Raw genomic sequence first — 19,580 nt, 5'->3', positions numbered from 1 at the left:
TTTAAAACTGAAATATTAAGAATTCATTTTGGTTTAAGCCTTTCCTCCCTTCTTTCAAACAAAAGTGTGCCTGAAGGTAGGAAACTGTAAAAGCTAACATTTACCTGCCCCTTTGAACATTTAGAGTAGTATATAATTTTGATATTGATCATTGGAAATTTTGCTTTCATACAATGTACAAATCTAAATATTGAATAAAAGGAGCCATCCTGATTCAGTTGAACCCTGAATTTCCTTTGGCTGAAAGTTTCTTGAAAATCAGAGTAAGAGTTCCATTTTCAAAAATTCTTGTTTTGTTATTTGAGTTCTCTTTCCCCATAATGCTTTTATTTTATGATTTTTTAAACTGAAGTCTAGTTGATTTACAGTATTGCCTATCATGTTTTTAAGATCTAAAGTTGATTTAAATGCCACCTGTGTGATAAAACTGCAGTAGACCTGTGGCATAGACCATTATTGCACTTACTGGAAGACACCATAGGTTGTCAAATGCCCCACTATTTTATGTCCCAATAAGGAAATTTGTTAAGTGCTGCTAACTCCCAGATACAGAGAACAAACTAGTGGTTCACAGTGGGAAGAGGGAAGTGGGGTGGGGCAGTATAGGGGTAGGAAACTTAGAGGCACAAACTGTTAGATTTAAAAGAAGCTACCAGGATATATTGTACAACACGGGGAGTATAGCTACTGTTTGATAATAACTCCAAATGGAGTATAACTTTGAAAGGTTGTGAATCACTGAATTGTACACCTGTAATTTCTGTCACCGTGTTATACATCAACTATACTTCCACAACAATAAAAATGCAACTGGAGACAAAAAGATATTCCAATAATTAGGCCAACAGGAAAAGTGAGAAACAGTTTTAAAAAATACTACCAATTATGGTTGTAAGACATGATGAATTTGAAATTGCCTTCCCATGCCAGAGATGTTAAACTGTGAGAAAATGAGCATCTTAGAATCATTGAAGTCCAGTGTTCTCTCTGATCCTTACAGCAGCAAAGTAGGTGTGATACCATTTTACTTCATTGAAATGCTGTCTTTGTAAAATAGTAGTAAGAGTCATGATTATATTGTCAGACAGCAACTGAGCTGTTACTTGTGCAAGGAACTGTTGTAAACACTTTGCATAGATTTTCACTGAAGCGTCAGAGCTGTGTCCTGTGAGATAACTCCTAGTTCATCCCTGTTTGGTTGATGAGGAAATTGAGGCACAGAAAGGCTAAGTGGCAGCTAGTAAGTGACAGTTAAAGTAGAAGTCCGGCCCAAGTTGAGCTGAATCTCAAGGTCATGCTTACTATTCAAACAGGTTGTTCTTCCTTTAATGTGGTGAGTAGTGAGAGCTTATAAATAGTGTTCTTCCTGCATAAGGTAACTGAGTATTTCTTTTAAAGGGGTAGGAAGAGCATGCTATTGAATGTTTCCAGTGATATGAGTAATTGTATGTTTGAACTAGTACGCTCTAATGTCCTAAAAAGTCGTCTCGCATTCATAGGACGGCCCTCCATTTAGCCTCTGCCAATGGCCATGGAGACGTGGTGACTCTTCTTCTGGAGCGAGGCTGCCAGGTCGATGCACAGGACAGGAAGAAAAGGACGGCGCTGATCAAGGTGAGTAGCAGCCAGCCGTGCCCACATGAGATGGATTCGATGTAATGACTTAGAACTGAATTGATCTGGTTTAAGTATAATGAACCACTGGGACTTGTGGCATGTTGACTTGGAATTCCTGGCACTTACAGTCTGTTTCTTGGCATGATACCGACAGGCCGTACAGTGCGAGGCGGAGGAGTGCGTGGACATCCTCCTTAAAAGTGGAGCGAACGTCAACGCCGCAGATGTGCTTGGCAACACCGCGCTCCACTACGCGGCACGCCTCGACACCGCGTCTATCGCGGAGAAGCTGCTGTCCCACGCTGCGGACATGGACGCGAAAAACCAGGTATAGCTCCACTTGCTTTCTTGACAAACTGTTTCAAATACAGGTTCTTTTGTAGCCACAGGTGTTTTATTTCTAATACATGTACCGAATAGACTACATCAGGCCCTGTTACCATGGAAACAAGTCCAAAGCCAAGGCCAGGGGCCAGAGAAAGGTGACGCCCACAGGAAAGGCAGAGCTCTGTCACCCAGCGCCTGTGCTATCCTGGAAGGAACAGCTCCCCATTAGGAGGCGCTTGGGAGTGGGTGGTAGGTTCAGAGGCCACAGAAGATGAAGGCCTGGGGGGAGTGAAATGATGGGGGCTGGCTGCCTTCAGAGGCAGGGTGGCTACTGGGGATGGGTGGGAGGAGGGAGACCCAGTATGCAGCAGGGGAGCTGGGTGAGTGCACATGGGCAGGGGAGGCAGCAGGCCACAGGCCCTGAGCACCCCAGGACCCCCAGTAATAGGATCAGGACAAGTGAGGCCAGGTCGTGTTTGACAACCAGCAGGGGCATTCACTGGTGCTGGTGGCCACGCGGCCCATCACGTACACCTCAGGGTCTTCCGTGTTCAGCCTGGTGCAGCTCCTCAGCGGGGCTGTGGCTCTGTGTGGGCAGCAGGTGATAGCAAAGCTGGTCCGCCTGCTTTTCCTCCGGGACATCCGTTACCTCCCACCACTGCAGTCCTGCCAGGAATGCCCTCCACTGACATAGTAGGTTCAGTTTTACGTATTATTGGAGGTGCAGGCACTTCTTGAGTGAAAATATTTGGAAAGAACTTAATTGTCTAAGATTTCACTTTGAATAATGAGATTTCCAAAGAAGCATTAGAAGGTGCAGCTTTCTTTTGTTTATTTATGGCAGATATTTGTGCAAACGTTGCATTTGTTGCAGGTAAAAAAAAATTCTTTTCAGTTTTTACCCACTCACATTTTTTTCTGATTGGTGTAAAAATTGAAGAAAGCAAAACTTGCCTTGGAAATAGACTTTGTCTTAACACTGAAGCAAAACAAAAACGTCTGACAGTGTAATCAACTTCTTGCTGCTATGGACAAGTTTCTGTTTTATTAAAACAAAGAATTTATCTAAAACTGATTTCTGTCTCATTGCCCAAGGCTTAAGAGGAAATAAAAGGAAACAGACTATGGACTGAGCAGTTGAAATATGCAGGCTAGTGTGGAAATTGGGCAATTGGGAAATAGCGAGAGGAGGTTTTTGTTTTCCTTCTGTTTATGTAGTTGGGCAAGCTGCTCTTCACCTGTTGGGGAGAAACATTGTCATCTTGGGAAAGAGTGTGAGTGAACTGTACACTTGCCGAGACATCAGTTTTATGGGGACTCTGAGGAAATGACACTGGTGGTGAACAGGGGGTGAGTAAGTGGGAAATAAGAGAGAAGAACAGATAACAAACTGACCCAGTGTCCTATTCTGGCAGAAACAGCCACTTAGATAAGAGTCTAGACTTGGCTGTCAAATCTAGGATGTCTTGATGGGAAGTAAAGAATGCAGAGATAATGAAATCAAGTTGCTTCTGAATTGAGTAGTCCCTGTTGTACTGCTGTCTACCCAGGAGAATGAAATGCAGTTTTGTTAAGTGACTTTTATGTCTCAACTTTTCTTTGTGCAAATCCTCAGATGAGAGAAGGAACTGGCCACGTGGGTAAGTGATGAGTCTGAACTGGTCGGTTGTCTCCTGTGCGAGTTCTCAGCTAAAATCGTGCCAGTGAACCACAATCACCTGGCAGCATTTCCAAAAATGTACAAGCCTAGGCTGTCCCCTGAAGATTTTGAGTGAATAAATGTAGTGAGGCCTGGACACGGGTAGTTAGAAAGATTTCCTTGAGATTCTGATACAACCCTTGGGTGAGAACTGTTGAATGGCTACGTGTAATATATGTCAGTTCACAGCTCTCGAAAAGAAGGCCTCTCTAGAAGAGTGGGAGTTTGACAGATGCAGCTTCCTTCAGTGCTCTCCTTTCCAGCCACAGAAGCCTGACTTTTATCCATCTCTACTTCTGTGCTTGACAAGTTAAAACGAGTATTATTGGCAGTATCTGTGGGCTTGAAGAATAACTCCTTTTTCCTTCCAATCACTGATCATTCAGTGGCACTCAAAGAGTCTTAGAAATTTGCTTCTGGTGAATGATTTAATAAGTAGAGCCCTTTAAGGATTTTGCACCTTTTGTTACCAACCAAGGCATTAGGCCAGCAGGGTTTCCTGAGTGCAGTAATAGTAAATCATGACCCTTCTGTTGGTTAAATCTGTGTGACCGAATCTTGCAATGTATCTGTTAGATTCACTGAGTGCTTGCATCATTAAAATGGTGGGTTTGTTTAAAAATTGCAGTATAGTTGATTTACAGTGTTGTGTTAGTTTCTGCTTTATAGCGGTGATTCAGTTATATATATATATACACACACACACTTTCATATTCTTGGCCACTTTGGTTTACTACAGGATGTTGCATACAGGGCCTTGTACTGTATAGTGGGACCTTGTCATTTATCTATTTTATATGCAGTAGTTTGTATTTGCTACTCCCAAACTGCTAACTTACCCCTCCTCCACCACCTTTCCCCTTTGGTAGCCATCAGTTTGTTTTCTACATCTTTGAGTCTGTTTCTGTTTCTTCAGTAAGTTCATTGGTGTCATAGTTTGGAGTCCACATATTAAGTGATATCACCTGAGGTTTGTCTTTCTCTTTCCAACTTACCTCATCCAGGATGGTAATCTCTGGGCCCATCCACGTTGTTGCAAATGGCAGGATTTCATTGTTTTTATGGCTGAGTAGTATTCCATTCTATATGAATATACCATACAAGATGGCAGTTTTAAACATCAGAACCCAGGAAGTTACTAACAGAAGGGCATTGCTTTAATAATGTAGTTTCAGCCATCTTATGAACTAGAGATCCATGTGATTAACAATAAGGGAGACTGAGATACAGATTGTAGTCTGAGAAGGCATAGGAAAAGTTCTTAAAGTGGGTATTATGAGTCTTAACAGCACTTTTTATGACATGTTGGGGCCAAGCTTTTTTTTTTTCTTGGTAGGACACATGATACTAAAGGAAGGAAAGGTTTTACATCCAAATATTTGCTTTATACCCAACTGTTTGGAAACACAGCAAACATACAAACACAAGTGGGCTATAGACGAAACATTCCCGGATATGTTCAGTTGGCCTCCACACATTGAGTCAACATTTAAAATTTAGGAGACTCATGCAGAAATCTACATTTCAGACTTCAACTAAAGGAACAGATCTAGTCCCCCATGAGCCCAGGCTCCCATGTGGTCTGCTGTGCAGAGGCGGCCCCTAGTCAGTGGGGTGTGTGTTCTCCACTTTGCTGTCCTCACCTGGGACCTTCACTGAACGTGGGTCCCCTACTTTGCCTTTGTAAGCATTTGACTTGATAATTCCTGTTTTATAGTATATTTTGATAATGATTTTGAGATTTTAAAGGCAGTGTATATTAAGTTTATAATCTATTTCATATTGTATAATAATCTCACGCATGGAATTGAATTTTTTAAATTAGAACTTATAAGTTGATTTTTAAAACAAACTTTTTTTTTCATGAATATGCAAATAATCATTCCTATCAGAATGTCTGTAAACCTGATGAGGTTGGTCGTGGTCATAGCTGACAGGTTATGCTCACGGCAGACGGTGTGATGTCTTTCTCCTCCGCGTGGCTCCTTAGAGCTGCGCTTGACTCAGTAGCTACATGGCTCCCTGCGGAGCAGCGCTGAGAGCACTGAGCGCAGTCACAGAGCAGTAAGGGGGCGACAGAAGGCCTGGCAGAAGCAAAGGTTCTTGGAACCAGTAAGTGCTTGAAGTCAGTTTTAGAGAATGACTTCACGGTGAACTTTCTGAAGAGCTCAAGGAGGAGTGTTTTAAAGAGTAGGAGCCCAGAGGGGTGAGGAGGAAGGGGCTACTTTGTATTTACTTTACATGATATGTTTATGTTTAGAGACTTAGAAGTTTTTACATTCAGTTTTGAAATATGTAATTTTGTACATTATACACTGTTTTTGCTGTTTTACAGGATGACCTGACGCCACTATTCGTTGCCAGAAGGGAAAACAGGCAGCGAATGGCAGAATATTTGAATGAAAAACAGGCAAATATGCCTACAGTTGAGAAGACGAAAAGGTACAGTAGTTTGTTATCTTTTTAAAAAAAAAAACCTTTGCTGTTGTTCCTGAGCAGTATCAGTTAGAAAACTTAAATTAATAAAATGATTAACTTAGAACCCACACATCTTCGGTTAGGGAGAAAAGCAATTCCGACTGGGTGTCACAAAGAACAGAATAGAGCAGGATTCATCTTCCTTTATAATATTGACTGATGTCATTTCCAACCTGATTCTTCTGATCATATGGTCTTCTCATAGGTCAGGGAGATCACTTTCATTTTATTAGTATGAATTCCAATTTTAATTGACGTTATGATAGAACATTGAATACCTGAACTCTTTTATAATAATTTTTAAATTTCTACTGTGTATAGGTTTTTTCTTAAAAGATGAAGGTTAAACATAGAGGAATTTGTTTTGTCTTTTAGTTGACTATTAGCTTGAAATGACTTTCTTTGAAGAATACTGGTATTTTCAGGTTATCACACACGAATATTCATCACCATTACTGGGTCCTATGGGCTCATCCGTTTTTATCCTTTTTCAATTCTTGTACATTTTGATGATTTTAGTTTTAATTGATAATGGTAGAAAGAGGAAAGATAGCTTTAGTGATTGAATAAATATTTCCTTTAAAGCAGACAAGCCAGTGGTAGATGATAAAGAGGAAAGAGTTGAGCTTTAGATCCAGCCCAGGTTTAAGTCCTAGCTTTCCTGTTTGTCAGGTGTGTTCCCTGGGGAACATGACTTCTTATCGACAAATAGGTTTCCTGATACGTAAAGGAGGACAGGAGTACCTCCTTTATCGGGGGTTGTGTGTAAGAAAGAAACACATACGGTATTTAATTCAGGGCCAAGCATATGCTTCTCAGCATGATTCACTGCAACCGTGACTATTTTCATTATTCACATTATTGTTTGAAGCCTGCAAACAGCTTTTGTTTTCCTGACCTCTAGCTGATTTTAAAGTATAATATTTCAGACTCAGTAAGAAATGGGGAAATCTTTATTTAAATCTTTCCCTACTTTAGATAAGTGACCTCAGCATCGTTTCTTGTCCATCAGAGGACTTTAAATCTGCAACTTCGTCTCTGTGTCACCCCAGGACGACAGGGGGCTGCTTTTTTGTGGCTTGCTTTTGGCCTTGAGGTGATTTGCTGAGACGAACACTTGAGCATGTATATGATCAGTCTTACAGAGATGGTCAAGATACAATATATCAAATTAGCTGTTGAAGTAAGTTAAGTAAATTCCTCGGGGAGGGGGTGAGTTTTCTTCCCTGATTTTAGAACAGCCCTCATGCTTGCTGTAAGTGATGAATCACCAAATCTGGTCAGGCTGCTTCTTCAACAAGGCATTGATGTCTTTTCTCAAGGTATCTAGGCATGCAGTGTAGAAGGATATGCTCTTACTAGTGGTTTTAATATGTAAGTGTTTACACTAAAATGGCGATGATCACTAAACTGGGGTTGAAAATAAGTGTTACTTGTCACACGACAGGTGAGAGTTCCGAGTTGGGTGCAGGCAGTTGGGGGATGGCAGTGAGCTGTGCCCCTTCATGAGCTGGAAATCACGCCGAAGGCCAGACTAGTGAGATGCAGCAGTGGCCCAGGATTCTTTATCTCAGGGCCTCTGAGCCCTTTGTCAACTTCAGCATCCTTGTGTTCTGTATTTCATTCCAAGTGTATCCCTTATGCATGTGGTACAAACAATGCCATAACTGATTTTTCTTAGCAGCTATTTTGGTCTTAAAGTGTTTAGTTGAGCAGAAAATCCTGTCTTTTGCCTTGAGGACTTTCCTCTGTACTCTTCCTCTGGAATCTTCCAAGAAGCGAAGGGATTCCCTGAGGTCAAAGTGACACCCGTCTTCCACAGGTCACTGGGGTTGGGGTGGGGAGGAGGGCTTTCTAGCCATTCTGTGGTTCCCCTCGATTCTGTTGCTGCAGCGTCGGCGTGAAAACTGGTCTTAACAGGGTCTCGTTGGCAGCTGGGTCTGCGCTCTGCATGTTGCTCTCTAAAGATCTTTACTAACATCATTTTAAAAGAAGAAAAGAAAACAGAACGTGGCCCTGCAGTTGGTCCTGTGTGACCTCTCCTCCTGGGATGCCCATGCTGACCCACACGCCTCAGCCTTCCTCGTGACCCACGCTCAGACTGCAGGGCGACAGCTTGTTTAGTTCTCACGCATTGCTTGTGTGACGTCCTGTACTTACAAATACAGCTACAAAACATGTAATAGCTGAGGTGCCCTGAATTGTAATCCCTGAAAATAGGATGGCTCATCATCATAACTTGGAACATTTTCTGAAAACTGCACCTTTGAATATTGCACCTATGAAAAAACATGCATTGGTTTTTATTTGGGATGCTAAAATAGTTCTGGCATTAAAGTTCAGGAAGGATTTATTTAATTTCTTCGCCGTTTCTCAGAGCATTTTGGGGGTATATTATGTCATTAAATCCTCTGAATCCTATTGGGAATTAAGGCTGTAAGATCCCAGTTTTATAGAGGAAGACTTTGAGCTGATGAGAAACAACTTTTTCAGGAGCAAATAGCTGTTGGTTACAGAGGGCGGACTTCTGAGTTCAAGATCCTTTCCGTGTGTCAGACTAAGTCTAGTTCACTTCGTGAGCTATCCTGCCCTCAATTTGTGACTACTTAACCTGACTTTTTTTCTCCTTTAATTACATGCTAAAGGACAAGTTTATAGAACTTACAAATTTGAGGTATACAGGACCATTGAAGGTTTGATATTAGCTCTGCTATTGTCTGAAATAATGTAAGAATTTAGTATCTTTGGTCATTATTTTCATATTGGCATTCAAGAGTAATATTTATCGATTACTTTTTTTTTTAACATAGCGAACACAAAGACGAAAGGAGACGTGAAACGCCTTTTCAGACTACCAGCCTGGCTAAGACTTCTGATTGTAAGTGACTGTCTATGGTCCTGCCATAGATGGAGAAAGTGAGAGGGAGGCAGTGCTGATCATGACAGAGCAGTCAGAACAGCCGGTGTGGGGATTTCATGTATACCTTGGTTTTTACAATTAATTTCTCCCTTAATGCTCTAGTATTCCAAATTATTTAGGAAGTTACTTGTAGGTCATTTAAACCCTGAGACAGTGTTGTCTGGAAAGAAATTCACGTATTTAAACACAGCCCCTGAAATCCCATGTTCTGTCTTTGTGTAAAGAAGGAAAACAGATCTTTAAGTTTGTTGTACATTTCCTCCATCAACCACACTATAACACACTGGACTTCTCATAGAACTGGATCTAATGGGTTACACTTAGGAAATGAAGGTTAGTTATTGCACAGTGACTCGTCTCACTTAAAAAGTTACTGTCTTTAAAAGTGGGAAGCCAGAATCCCTTCCTGGTACTCTGACGCCGTGGCAACCCGTGAGTACTGCAAAGCTGAGCCAGTGCGCAGCACACCAGTAAGAGATTGTTGCTGAAAACTCCCCAGCGACAGTACAGAAGTCCGGCAAGCAATGCCTTGTGGAGAAGCACTGGTCGTTTTTCCCATCCTTACACCAACCAGGTCTCTTACCAACTTCATTCCTCCTAAGTGCAAACAGAATGAGATACGCTGACCTAATGAGAACCAGATGTATTCTTCTCTTTCTCCTCCTTCTCTCCTCCCTCTTCCTCTTCCTCTTCTTATTCTTGGATACTTGTCATGAAACTAATTTTGTTAGAACAAGCTGCTCTGTTGCCATCAGTTAAAGGATTTTCATTATAAATATTCAAATAGGTCAACATAGGACTTAAGAAATTCCAGTAAAAGCACAAAAATGCTTCCCATGAACATGAACACGGCTGTGCCGCCTAGATGAGAGCCCTGGCACTTGCACAGTCTGTGCTGTGTGAGGGCCCCTGTAACATAGCAGGCCCCTGGCAAGCAAAGAGCATCTGCTGGTTGGTGTTACCAGTTATGGGAGACACAAAGATGGAACTGATAGTTCTTGTCCTTAAGGGAATCATAATACAGTAGAGTTGTCCCTGGTTGTTTTCTGTGTTTTTTTAAATAGAGTTTTGAAAGGAAGCATTCTCATTTATCTGGTAATTATTATCACTTTTTAAGTCACTTTTCCCCATGTAAATGGCTGTCAAGTGTCACATAGGTGCTAAGCACGAACCTGACGTTAACAAAATGCAGACATTTAACACGCAGCCCCGCCCCCCAGGAGCATGTCACTTATTGTCATGTTTGTGAGTCCCTCGGTGACTCTGCTCCCTGTGTCCCAGGGCCACTAGGGCTTCATAAGTGTCTTTCTGTATCTTTTGTTGGTATTTCATATGTGCCCAATACTTTAATTAAGATCATGGTGAGGAAATGCCTTTTGAAAAAGTGGGCAGGATTGGAGGGAAGCATGCAGGGCAAGTAGAAGTTTGCCAGGGAAGCAGACAGAAGGACAGTGTTTGGTAGGAGGAACATCTTTCAAGATGACATTTGGCCAAAGGAACAGCAGTGCAGAGGCAGAGATGTGCCAGGGGACTCAAGGGGACTCATGAGTTTCATGTTGTTGGTCCAAAAAAGATGCCGTGGGCCTGGTTGGGAACGAGGTGAATACTCAGCTCAGGCACGCTCCGGGAAGCCCTTCTAGTTCTACAGAGAAGAGTAGGTCTCCTGTGGACCCCGGGAAATGTATCTGAATGCTGCTTGCTGTAAAGAATAATAGACATGAGGGGCAGTGGCTAAAACAAAAAGTAGGATTGTGTAGATGATTCATGATGCCATCAGCATCCCAGATGTCCCTCCTTCAGCTGTGAGGCTGCCGGTGTTTGACGTCTCCTTTCCTTGTCTGCTGGTTAGCAGCCACTCCCAGCATCATATTCTCACATGGCAATATCCAAAGGCTGCAAGGACTGCTTTTGTCTACCTGTTTTTCTACAAATAACGAAGAACAAGTAAGATGCTTACGGTAGACTTCCCCGAACATTTTACTGGCTGGGTTATATCACATACTCATTCCTAAGTGAGCCTCTGGTGAAGGAAAGGTAGTTCCACTGATTATCTTAGAATAGTCAATTCTCTTTTGGGAGCTGGGGGGAGGTTACCTTCTTTGTATATTGGGATAAAATGATATCAAAGTAAAGTTGCAATTGTGCAACAAGAAGGAAGAAAAAGAACGGCTGTCAGGTTGGAAATCAGCAATATGTGCTGCAGGGATTCCATGGGGAATTTTGAGCACAAGAGCAAGAAGATTAGATTTGAGTATTAGGACTCTCTGGTCATGACCTAAAGCATAGGAAGCGATGACCAAGCCAGAAATAGAGAAACAAGAAAACGGTACTGAGACGAATGCAAGCGATGAAGGAGCTCCAGAGGAGCCAACAGATGAGAAGTTGACCTTTGTGGATGGAAAAGACAACACTGACATGGCCAGTAAATTAGTGAAATCTGTGGAGTTTCATTTTTCTTCTCTCTGTGCTTAAAAGCCACTATAGGGCGAGGGAAGGAATAGCTGATTGGTAGATGGATCGTATGCTTCGGATGCAGGAGATCCTGGGTTCAATCCAGAGTACCTGCATAGAATAAAAAGGAAAAAGAAAGGCTAGTCTAAAATATCTGAAGACTGTAGATCCATTTACCACACCCATTACTGTTTGCTTTCCTTTTGCCAGCTGTCTTCATACGTATCTGAACCTCAACCAGGTTTTTCTACAAGAAAATGCTTTAATCCTCTGAAATTCTTTTGTGCAACATTATTGTATGGAAATCTTGTTGAATGGACATAGACCTATATGTGTGTGTATATTATAGACAGTGGTCAGTTTTGTCATTAATATACATGTGACTACATTTTCTAGGTGAAACAGCTGTCTACTCAGCAGAAGACAAAGATGCACAGTCTCCTGATATGGAGGTACTATCTCCTTTTGTTATTTTTCTTCTTCCTTTAATACGTAACCATCAAGGGTCATTAAAATATAAGCGGATGGATGCTTTGATTTTGTGTTCTGACATTTACATTTTCCCATCACAATTCACATATTTTCTAGTCTACAGTTAATGCAGTCATTCTGTGATGTCAGTCATGTGCGTGCATATTACACTTGTGTTAATTTTCTGCGCTCATATACTGAAAGCAGTGTCTGTATCTAAATTCTGTGCTTCACATACTTTTCTGTTACAAAGTACAAAATATTTAATATAGATAGTTCCAAGTGCAAGCTGGCTGTATATTGAAGACCCTTCTCTTTTTTATGTTCTGCATTGGTTTTTTGCAATCCTCATTTTCGATTGATCAAATGATGTCTCCTATTCAATCTTGGAAATGAGATCTTTCCATTCTGTTCCAACTAAGTCTGCTCTAGTTTCCCATTTGATGTGGTATAATCTCTGACAACTCGCCTTTTGCTCAATCTGCCCCTCCTGGAATACCCGTCCCTTCACCCTATGGACTGGACCTCTCTTCTAAGGCCCAGCCCCGGCCTCCCCGCATTCCCTGAGCCAAGTCATGCACCACACTCTTCTCTCCTTTGTCCCCTGACTGTCCATTGACTTCAGTTGTAGAGCTGCTGAATGATCGTTTTCTGTGCTGTTGCTTTTCACATATCCCTGCCTCTTGTACAACAGAGAGAAAAATCTTTTACATTACCAGGTTCTCCCAGGATAATCCTTATTATTTCATAGATACAGTAAAAGTTTTCTATCTCACTGACTGAGAGACTGAATGGCGAAGTGCATGAGTATGATGGCTTCTGAAGGTGGGGTTTTCTATTTTGTTTTTACAGGAAGGGATAACACACCCAGAAATTCACAAAGAGGAAACTGGTATGGACACAGATGCAGGTGATGAAGGTGCTCCAGAAGAGCCAACAGATGAGAAGAAATGGACCTCTGTGGATGGAACAGACACACCTGACATGGCTGTTAAAATAAATTATAAGATCTATGGAGTTTCATTTTTTTCACATCTGTGCTTATGAGATGGTCTGGGCGAGGGAAGGGTACAGCTGAGTGGTAGATGGATCGCATGCTTCAGATACAGGAGTTCTGGGTTCAATCCCCAGTATCTCCATTAAACACAAAAATTCAAAAGCTAATGTAGTATATCTGAAGTCTGTAGCTCCAGATACCATATCCATTACTGTTTCTTTTCACTTCCTAACTACCGTAATACATAGCCAAGAAACGACCAGGGTTTTCATAAATAAAGTGCTTCTTCCCTGTGAAATTATTTTGGGCCACGTTAGTTTACAGAAAGGTTCTTGAATGGAGTCAGACTTCACATGAGTGTGTGTACAGTTCAAAGCGATCAGTGTTGTCATTAATAATCTGTGTGACTGCCCCCTCTAGGTGAAGCATCAACTTTCCCCTCTGGACCGGAGGAAGATGCACACACCCCTGGCAAGGAGGTACAATCTCGTTTTCTTGTTTTTCGTCTTCTTGTAGCACCTAGCAATCGAGGGTCGCTAGTACATAAGCGGATGGATGCGTCGCACCTGTGTCCCAACGTTTCTGTTTTCCCGACACAGTTCTTGACTGCCGTTTTCTAATCCACGGCTAAGTCGCACTTTGCTTTCGGTCACGCGAGCGCACAGTACACTTGCGTCAGTTTCCCGCGCTCGCCTACGGAACGCGGTGTCTGTATCTAAATTCTTTGCCTCCAGTAGTTTTCCCCGGTAGGTTAGGCCAACTTACTGAACGTAGGCGGTTCCCTGTGCGAGTTCGGTGAGGTGTAAGATGTCTCCCGTTTTGTCTTGTGTTTTCGGCACTCCTCGTTTTGGATGAGTCGACTGTTGTCTCCTACCGAATCTTGCCAGTGGGGCCTTCCCATTCCGTTCCCACTGAGTGTGTCCCGGGTTTTCCGTGTGACTTCTCATGCTGTTTCCCACCTCGTCCTTCGGCTCAGGCTGCCCTTCCTGGAACGCCTCCCCCTGCCCCCTCTGCGCTCGGCCTGCCTTTGAAGACACGGCCCGGTCTTCCCAGCCTTCCCGCCCCAGACCCTTCTCTCCTCTGTGCCCTGCCTGTCCGTTCACTTCGGCTGTAGAGCTGCTGGATGGTCCTTTTCTGTGCTGATGGGTGTTCACGGGTCCCTGCCTCTGGTAACAGTACAGGGCAGGATCTGTCCTTCGTGTGTATTCCCAGCTTTTGCCAGGATAATGCCTGTGACTTTAGATAGACACCGTAGATAGCTCGTGCCTCGCTGACTGATAGACTGAGTGGCCAAGTGCATGAGTAGGATGGCTCCTCAGTGTAGGTTTTGTGTCATTTTCTTGTGTTTTCGCAGGAAGTTTCAACGCAGTCAGAAAGTGCAGTGGAATATTATACTGAATACGTTGCAGATGCTACTGAGGAACCAGCTGTGCAGGAGAAGATCACATTTGATGAAGGAATTTTAATGTTTATATTATTGTTTTGTAGCTTTTGTGTGATTTTTATTGTGTTATATAAATCTACCCTTGATGAGATATGGCGGGGTTAATTGGTATATATTGCGTTGTATCCATTTGTTAATTGTTTCCCCCTCGATTCATTAAACCCATCTTTATAGCTCAAAAATATGTGATTTGTATTTGTATAGATTGTGTTTGGGTTCTTAACCTACGTTTTCTCTTATTTGAGAAGTATTTGTCATCCTGTTTCTATGGGGTTTTTTTTTATAATTGTATATGTTAATTTTTACAGTGATTCCAACAAAAATATTTGATTAAAAGGAATAGTGTGTTGGTTTTTGTTATTTTTTCTGTTTTCATCTCTTGAACTTTTAAAACATGTTCTTGCTTCCTTTGAAATGTTGTATTTTCAAGTAGAGCTGCAGGGACATTGCAGGAGAACGAACAGCATGGTAAGCAGTATGAAATACGTTACGTTCTTATACCATCAGTTGATTCAGTCGTGCTCTATTCAGGGCCATCCCTGATTCTAGGAATGGATTCTATTCCTCAAACTGCGTGAGCAGTATGCACTGTTTCCTGTTTTAAAATGTATCTACCCACCCCATCCCGCATCTCAAGTGTTTTCTCACCCTTTATGCACTGTTTTTTACTCGTTTGAATAGTCAATGGGGCCCCACTGCAGATTTCCAGGGGCCTTTCTGTGGTCCGCTCCCTCCTCGCCAGCCCTCTCTTGTCTGATCTCTTATCTGCGTTGGTTTTGTCTGACTCTCTGCTTCATCACCTCGACTGAGGGTGTCTGGTGGACCCTCCTACCTCTGTTCCCTGTCCCTGTGTCACAGCCTGCATATTCTCCCAAGGCTGTGCACTGGGGCGTCCATTAGACTCACTTCATGTGTGTTTAGGGATCACTGTCCTTCATTGTCTGAAGTCCTTTGTCTTGAAGATTGTTTTTTCATGTATTTTGTCTGTTTTGGTTTTGCTTGTTTCAGGGAGGCAGGCCCGTCCGTGCCTGTGCCTCCATCTGGGCTGGAAGCCGCCTGCGGGAGGCCTCGGGCTCGCGCTCTAGGTGGGCTGCTTCCTTCTGGGCTTCGCTGCTTCCTGCTCATCCTTCATTCCCAGCGTGACCGTCTGTTCGCTGGGGAGTCTTCCCCGGGCCCAGTCTAGACCAAGCCCTGTTACATTATCATTGAGCTCTCTTTTTCTTAGAGTAGCCATCTGAATTTATAATTATCTTATTTGTAATTCTCTTCTACTAGACTGTATGCTAAAGAGGAACCAGGGGTCTTGTCTGTTTTATCTTCAGAGCTTAGTAGAATGTCTTCCACATTATAGATGCTCAGTATATACAATTGTTCAATCTATGGATGAGTGAATGTGAAAGTACACAGTCCTTTACACACAAAAGTTACTCATATCTTTATTTCTATTTTTTATTTCCTCCTAATGCAGATTATGGTAGCTTACTGAAAATTCAGTATACAATTCTTTCGTATAGAAGATGAATAGAATTTAAAAAAACAGTGTGAACTACTTACAGGGAAAATTCAAAAATTGGAAAAGAAGCTTAATAGGCTATGAAAGGAGCTGTCAGAAACTAAAGGAATGAAATCACAGAACATGAAAAAGTGGAGTGGGAACGAGAGCTCTGTAGTTGAGGCATTGAATTTCTCGTTTTTAAAGAAACATTTGAACTCTTTATGTCTGCTTTAATACTACAGATATGTAGGAGAAGTTTTATAATTGTTAACTTAACTTGGGATTTTACAGGAGAGAAAATTTCATTAGTATTGTGGAGTATGAAATTCTTGGAAGTAATACAGCAAGATAAATATACTAATATATATACACACACAGACACACATATATACACACACACTATATCTTTAAAAGATCTTTGATCCATATTTGTCAATTGTTCTCCAGGAAGTTTGTTATTTTACATTCCCACTTGTAGAATTAGAAAAATGGCCATTTTTCTCAAGACAAAGTTAAAACAGCATGCAATTTTATTCTTAACATATGAATGGGTGGAATAAAAAGTAAAATGAAAAGTGATTGGTGACTAGTTTGTTCAGCATCCCTCTCATACAGAGAGAAAATTAGTACAAGGGTCTTTACTGAAAGCACCAATTACTCTTTATTGTTTAATTAATGAACATGAATCCTGTCTTGTTCCAGAAGTGATTCTAAAAGGATTTATTAAATAGATAATAATCAACAAGGTAAGTTTAAAGTGTTGTGAAAGAAGAAATATAAAACTTGGAGGAGAGAAGGGTATATATAGCTCAGTGGTAGAGTGTGTGCCTTGCATGCACGATGTCCTGGGTTCAATCCCCAATACCTCCCTCAAAAAGTAGAAATAAATAAATAAAGCTAATTACCTCCCCCCACCAAAAAGAAAAAAAACCTAAGAAAAAAATGTAGGGCAACAGGGAGTAGACTCCCCAGCCTAGCCTTGGAGGATAGTAATTTGTGGATCTGTGCTCTGTAAAAGACATCTGCAGGTGTTACCTTACACCTGGGTGCCAGTCACCCAGCAGGGGCACAGGAGCAATCTCTGGATGCCCACCTGCAGGAAGTCACGACACCACAGGCTTTTGCACACCTCCCCCTACCATGTGCCCAGTGCCCTAGGAGGCTGAAAAGGGACAGTCTAGGGCCCCTCTTCAGGCTCACTTACAGGTGGGAGCCATTCAGTCCAGCCCTGCCTGGAAACCTCCGTCCAAAGGCTAGGGGAAGCGCCAGGCCCCTGTTCTCTCAAACCACCACTTTCTGTCATGGGATCCATGTGCCTGTGGGAGTTAGCACCCACAAGCCTGAAACTTGAACACAAGGGTTCTCACCCAGCTAGTCACCATGCACCGTGCTCCTGAGAATGGCTGGAGACCACAAATCCAAACTCTCCTGCAGTCACCAGCTCCCAAACACTCCCCTGTGTCCCCTCACTCCACCCACAGCACCCTTGTCACCCCTCCACTGTGGTGGACCTGACTCCAAAGCTGGTCCGCAGGACTAGAACCATCCTGGGCGTACGGTCGGTGCTCAGAGACGTGGAGCATGATGGACTTGCTCACCTGTCCTGTCATCGGTGAGGCGCTCAGCGCCGGAGGGCCAGCCTTGTGCTGGGCTGGGCACCTGGAGAGGGAGCCCATCACTGTCCCCAGGGCCTCTTGCAGGGAAGACACCCTGGGTCCCGAGCTGAGCACACAGGTGCAGGGAGGAAGGGCACAGCCAGGATGCCAGGCCTGGAGGGGGAAGAGTGTGTGGGCCAGGCACTGCCTGAGCAAAGGCAGGAGGTGGGAATCGTCTGAGGGATGGGGTTTTGTTGGGGGAAGGCCCCAGTGATGGAGGAAGGCCAGTGACAGCCGGATAGGTGGGGCTGTTGTTTCCCGTGGTCCTCCCCCTTCACCCCACACCTGAGGCAGCCCCCGTGCAGACCTGGACCCAGGCTGCGGGTGCTGGGTGAAGCGAGCAGCGTCTGCCTGGAGTGGGTGGGCCTGGAATGAAGGGGCTCAGAGACGTTGGGACCTCCACCCTGTCCGGTCCTCCCAGGCCGGTCTGCCACTTGGGACTCCTCGGTCAGGGCCAGACATAGCCCACTGGGGTTTTCAGGAGCAGCTTGGCTGGGGCCTAGCGGGGCTGAGGGCCTTCAGGAGGTCGGCCGGGCCCCTCCCTGCAGCGGGAGGGTGGGAGGAAGGACTGCAGGTGCCACCAGCTTTCTCTGCTCTGGCTTCTCCCCAGATGTGCCGTGTTCCCCTCCACCCCTTCCCCACACCCAGCACCTTCCTTCCTGGATCCCCTTACAGCCCCCAGTGCTGTGAGGGGGATCTGCATCTGTCCCTGTTACAGAACAGAGATGGGGGAAGGGCTTGGGCTCCCTTGACCCAGGCAGGGGCACCAAGAGGGGCACCACTCCCTTTGGCTACAGCCCTGATGGCAGAACCCACCTCTGGCACCTTCCAGGGCTGGGTCTAGGCCTGGGTTCTCACAGGAGCTGAGGGACCCCTGCTGGTGTGGCCGGTGTCATCTGAGGGCTTGGAAGGAACCAGGAAGTTGTCCAGGCCCTGGGCCTCATGGGCAGGCTGGCGTCGGGCAGCCACGTGACTGGGTGGCCCCAGATGCCCTGCACCTGCTCCGAGCCACAAGCACCCCCATGTGATGGTCCTGGACTTTTGGGCCCACTCCCAGGCTCCTTGTCACAAAAGCTCTCTCTGTGTCTCCCTCTCTCTGTCTCTGTTGTCTCTTGCCTACCACCACCCTCCCCAGTCCTCAGCATCCATAAGTTCTCGGTCAGTAGAGCCACAGACATCAGCTTCTCCATGAGGGCTGGTGGGCCACGGGCGACTGGGCCAATGTGCCAGAGGACAGGGTCACTGTGTCCAAGAGCGTCTTCTCCATGGGGCTGGCAGGTGAGGGGCCTCGGAGTGTGGAAGGGGACCCCCCCAGGGTGTGAGGCCCACCTGCCTGGGATGTATCTTCTTGAGTCTGGCCTGCTGCTTTAAAGGCTAGGGCAGCATCCATTTCTTCTCAGTGTTCTTGAGGTTGCCCCCTCCTCCAGGAAGCCCTCCCTGCTCTCCCTGTGTTGAGAGGCTCCCAGCCAACCTTGGCTGAATGGACCAGTGGACGGCCTTATTGCAGGGAGGGCAAGGATCTAGCCTGAAGTCGCACAGCATGTGACTCTGGTTCCCAGGAAGAGAAACTGTCCCCTCAAGGGTCACTCAGGGCAGCCCCCCCAGCTCCACTGCAGACTGCATCAGTGGCGGAGGTGGATGTGACCACAGAGCCGGGGCCTCCTTCAGGGGACTGCGCTGCCCTCCCCAGAGCAGGGTCCTGGCCTGGGCACGGGCTGGGAGGAGGGCGACCGGTGGTGCTCTCTTCCAGAGGCTGATGACTCGTCTGTGCTTTGGTGAGCACCGAGCCCTACAGGAACCTGGGCAGCTTCCCGGCCCTGCAGAGGTGGGCACTGCAGGCACGTGGGGTGGGGGAAGGCCAGGCTGGGGGAGCTGGGGTCTCGTGCAGGGGGGCTCCCGACCCTGACACGGCCTGCTGGCTCTGCCCAGGAACACGACCGCCCTGAACTCCAAGGTCATCTCCATGACCGTGAAGCCCCCGCCCCACTCCTGTTCACACCCTCGGAGATCAAGTTCACTCACATGG

The 19,580-nt window shown here is 44.7% G+C and overlaps 1 protein-coding gene across 1 annotated transcript in view; it reads left to right on the top strand.

The window, feature by feature from the left end:
- LOC141578388 (uncharacterized) overlaps positions 1-14,764 on the top strand; it is a 35,442-nt gene extending 20,678 nt beyond the window's left edge. The window contains exons 3-9 of the mRNA XM_074368738.1: positions 1,500-1,614; positions 1,772-1,945; positions 5,979-6,085; positions 8,932-8,999; positions 11,889-11,944; positions 12,816-13,439; positions 14,315-14,764. Coding sequence (XP_074224839.1) covers positions 1,500-1,614; positions 1,772-1,945; positions 5,979-6,085; positions 8,932-8,999; positions 11,889-11,944; positions 12,816-13,010 — 715 coding nt within the window. The 3' untranslated portion in view covers positions 13,011-13,439; positions 14,315-14,764. The remainder of the gene's footprint in view (positions 1-1,499; positions 1,615-1,771; positions 1,946-5,978; positions 6,086-8,931; positions 9,000-11,888; positions 11,945-12,815; positions 13,440-14,314) is intronic.
- Positions 14,765-19,580: the final 4,816 nt, after the last annotated feature.

Source organism: Camelus bactrianus, chromosome 8 (assembly GCF_048773025.1).
Source record: "Camelus bactrianus isolate YW-2024 breed Bactrian camel chromosome 8, ASM4877302v1, whole genome shotgun sequence".
NCBI lineage: Eukaryota > Metazoa > Chordata > Mammalia > Artiodactyla > Camelidae > Camelus > Camelus bactrianus.
This window is presented reverse-complemented; position numbering and strand designations above follow the sequence as displayed.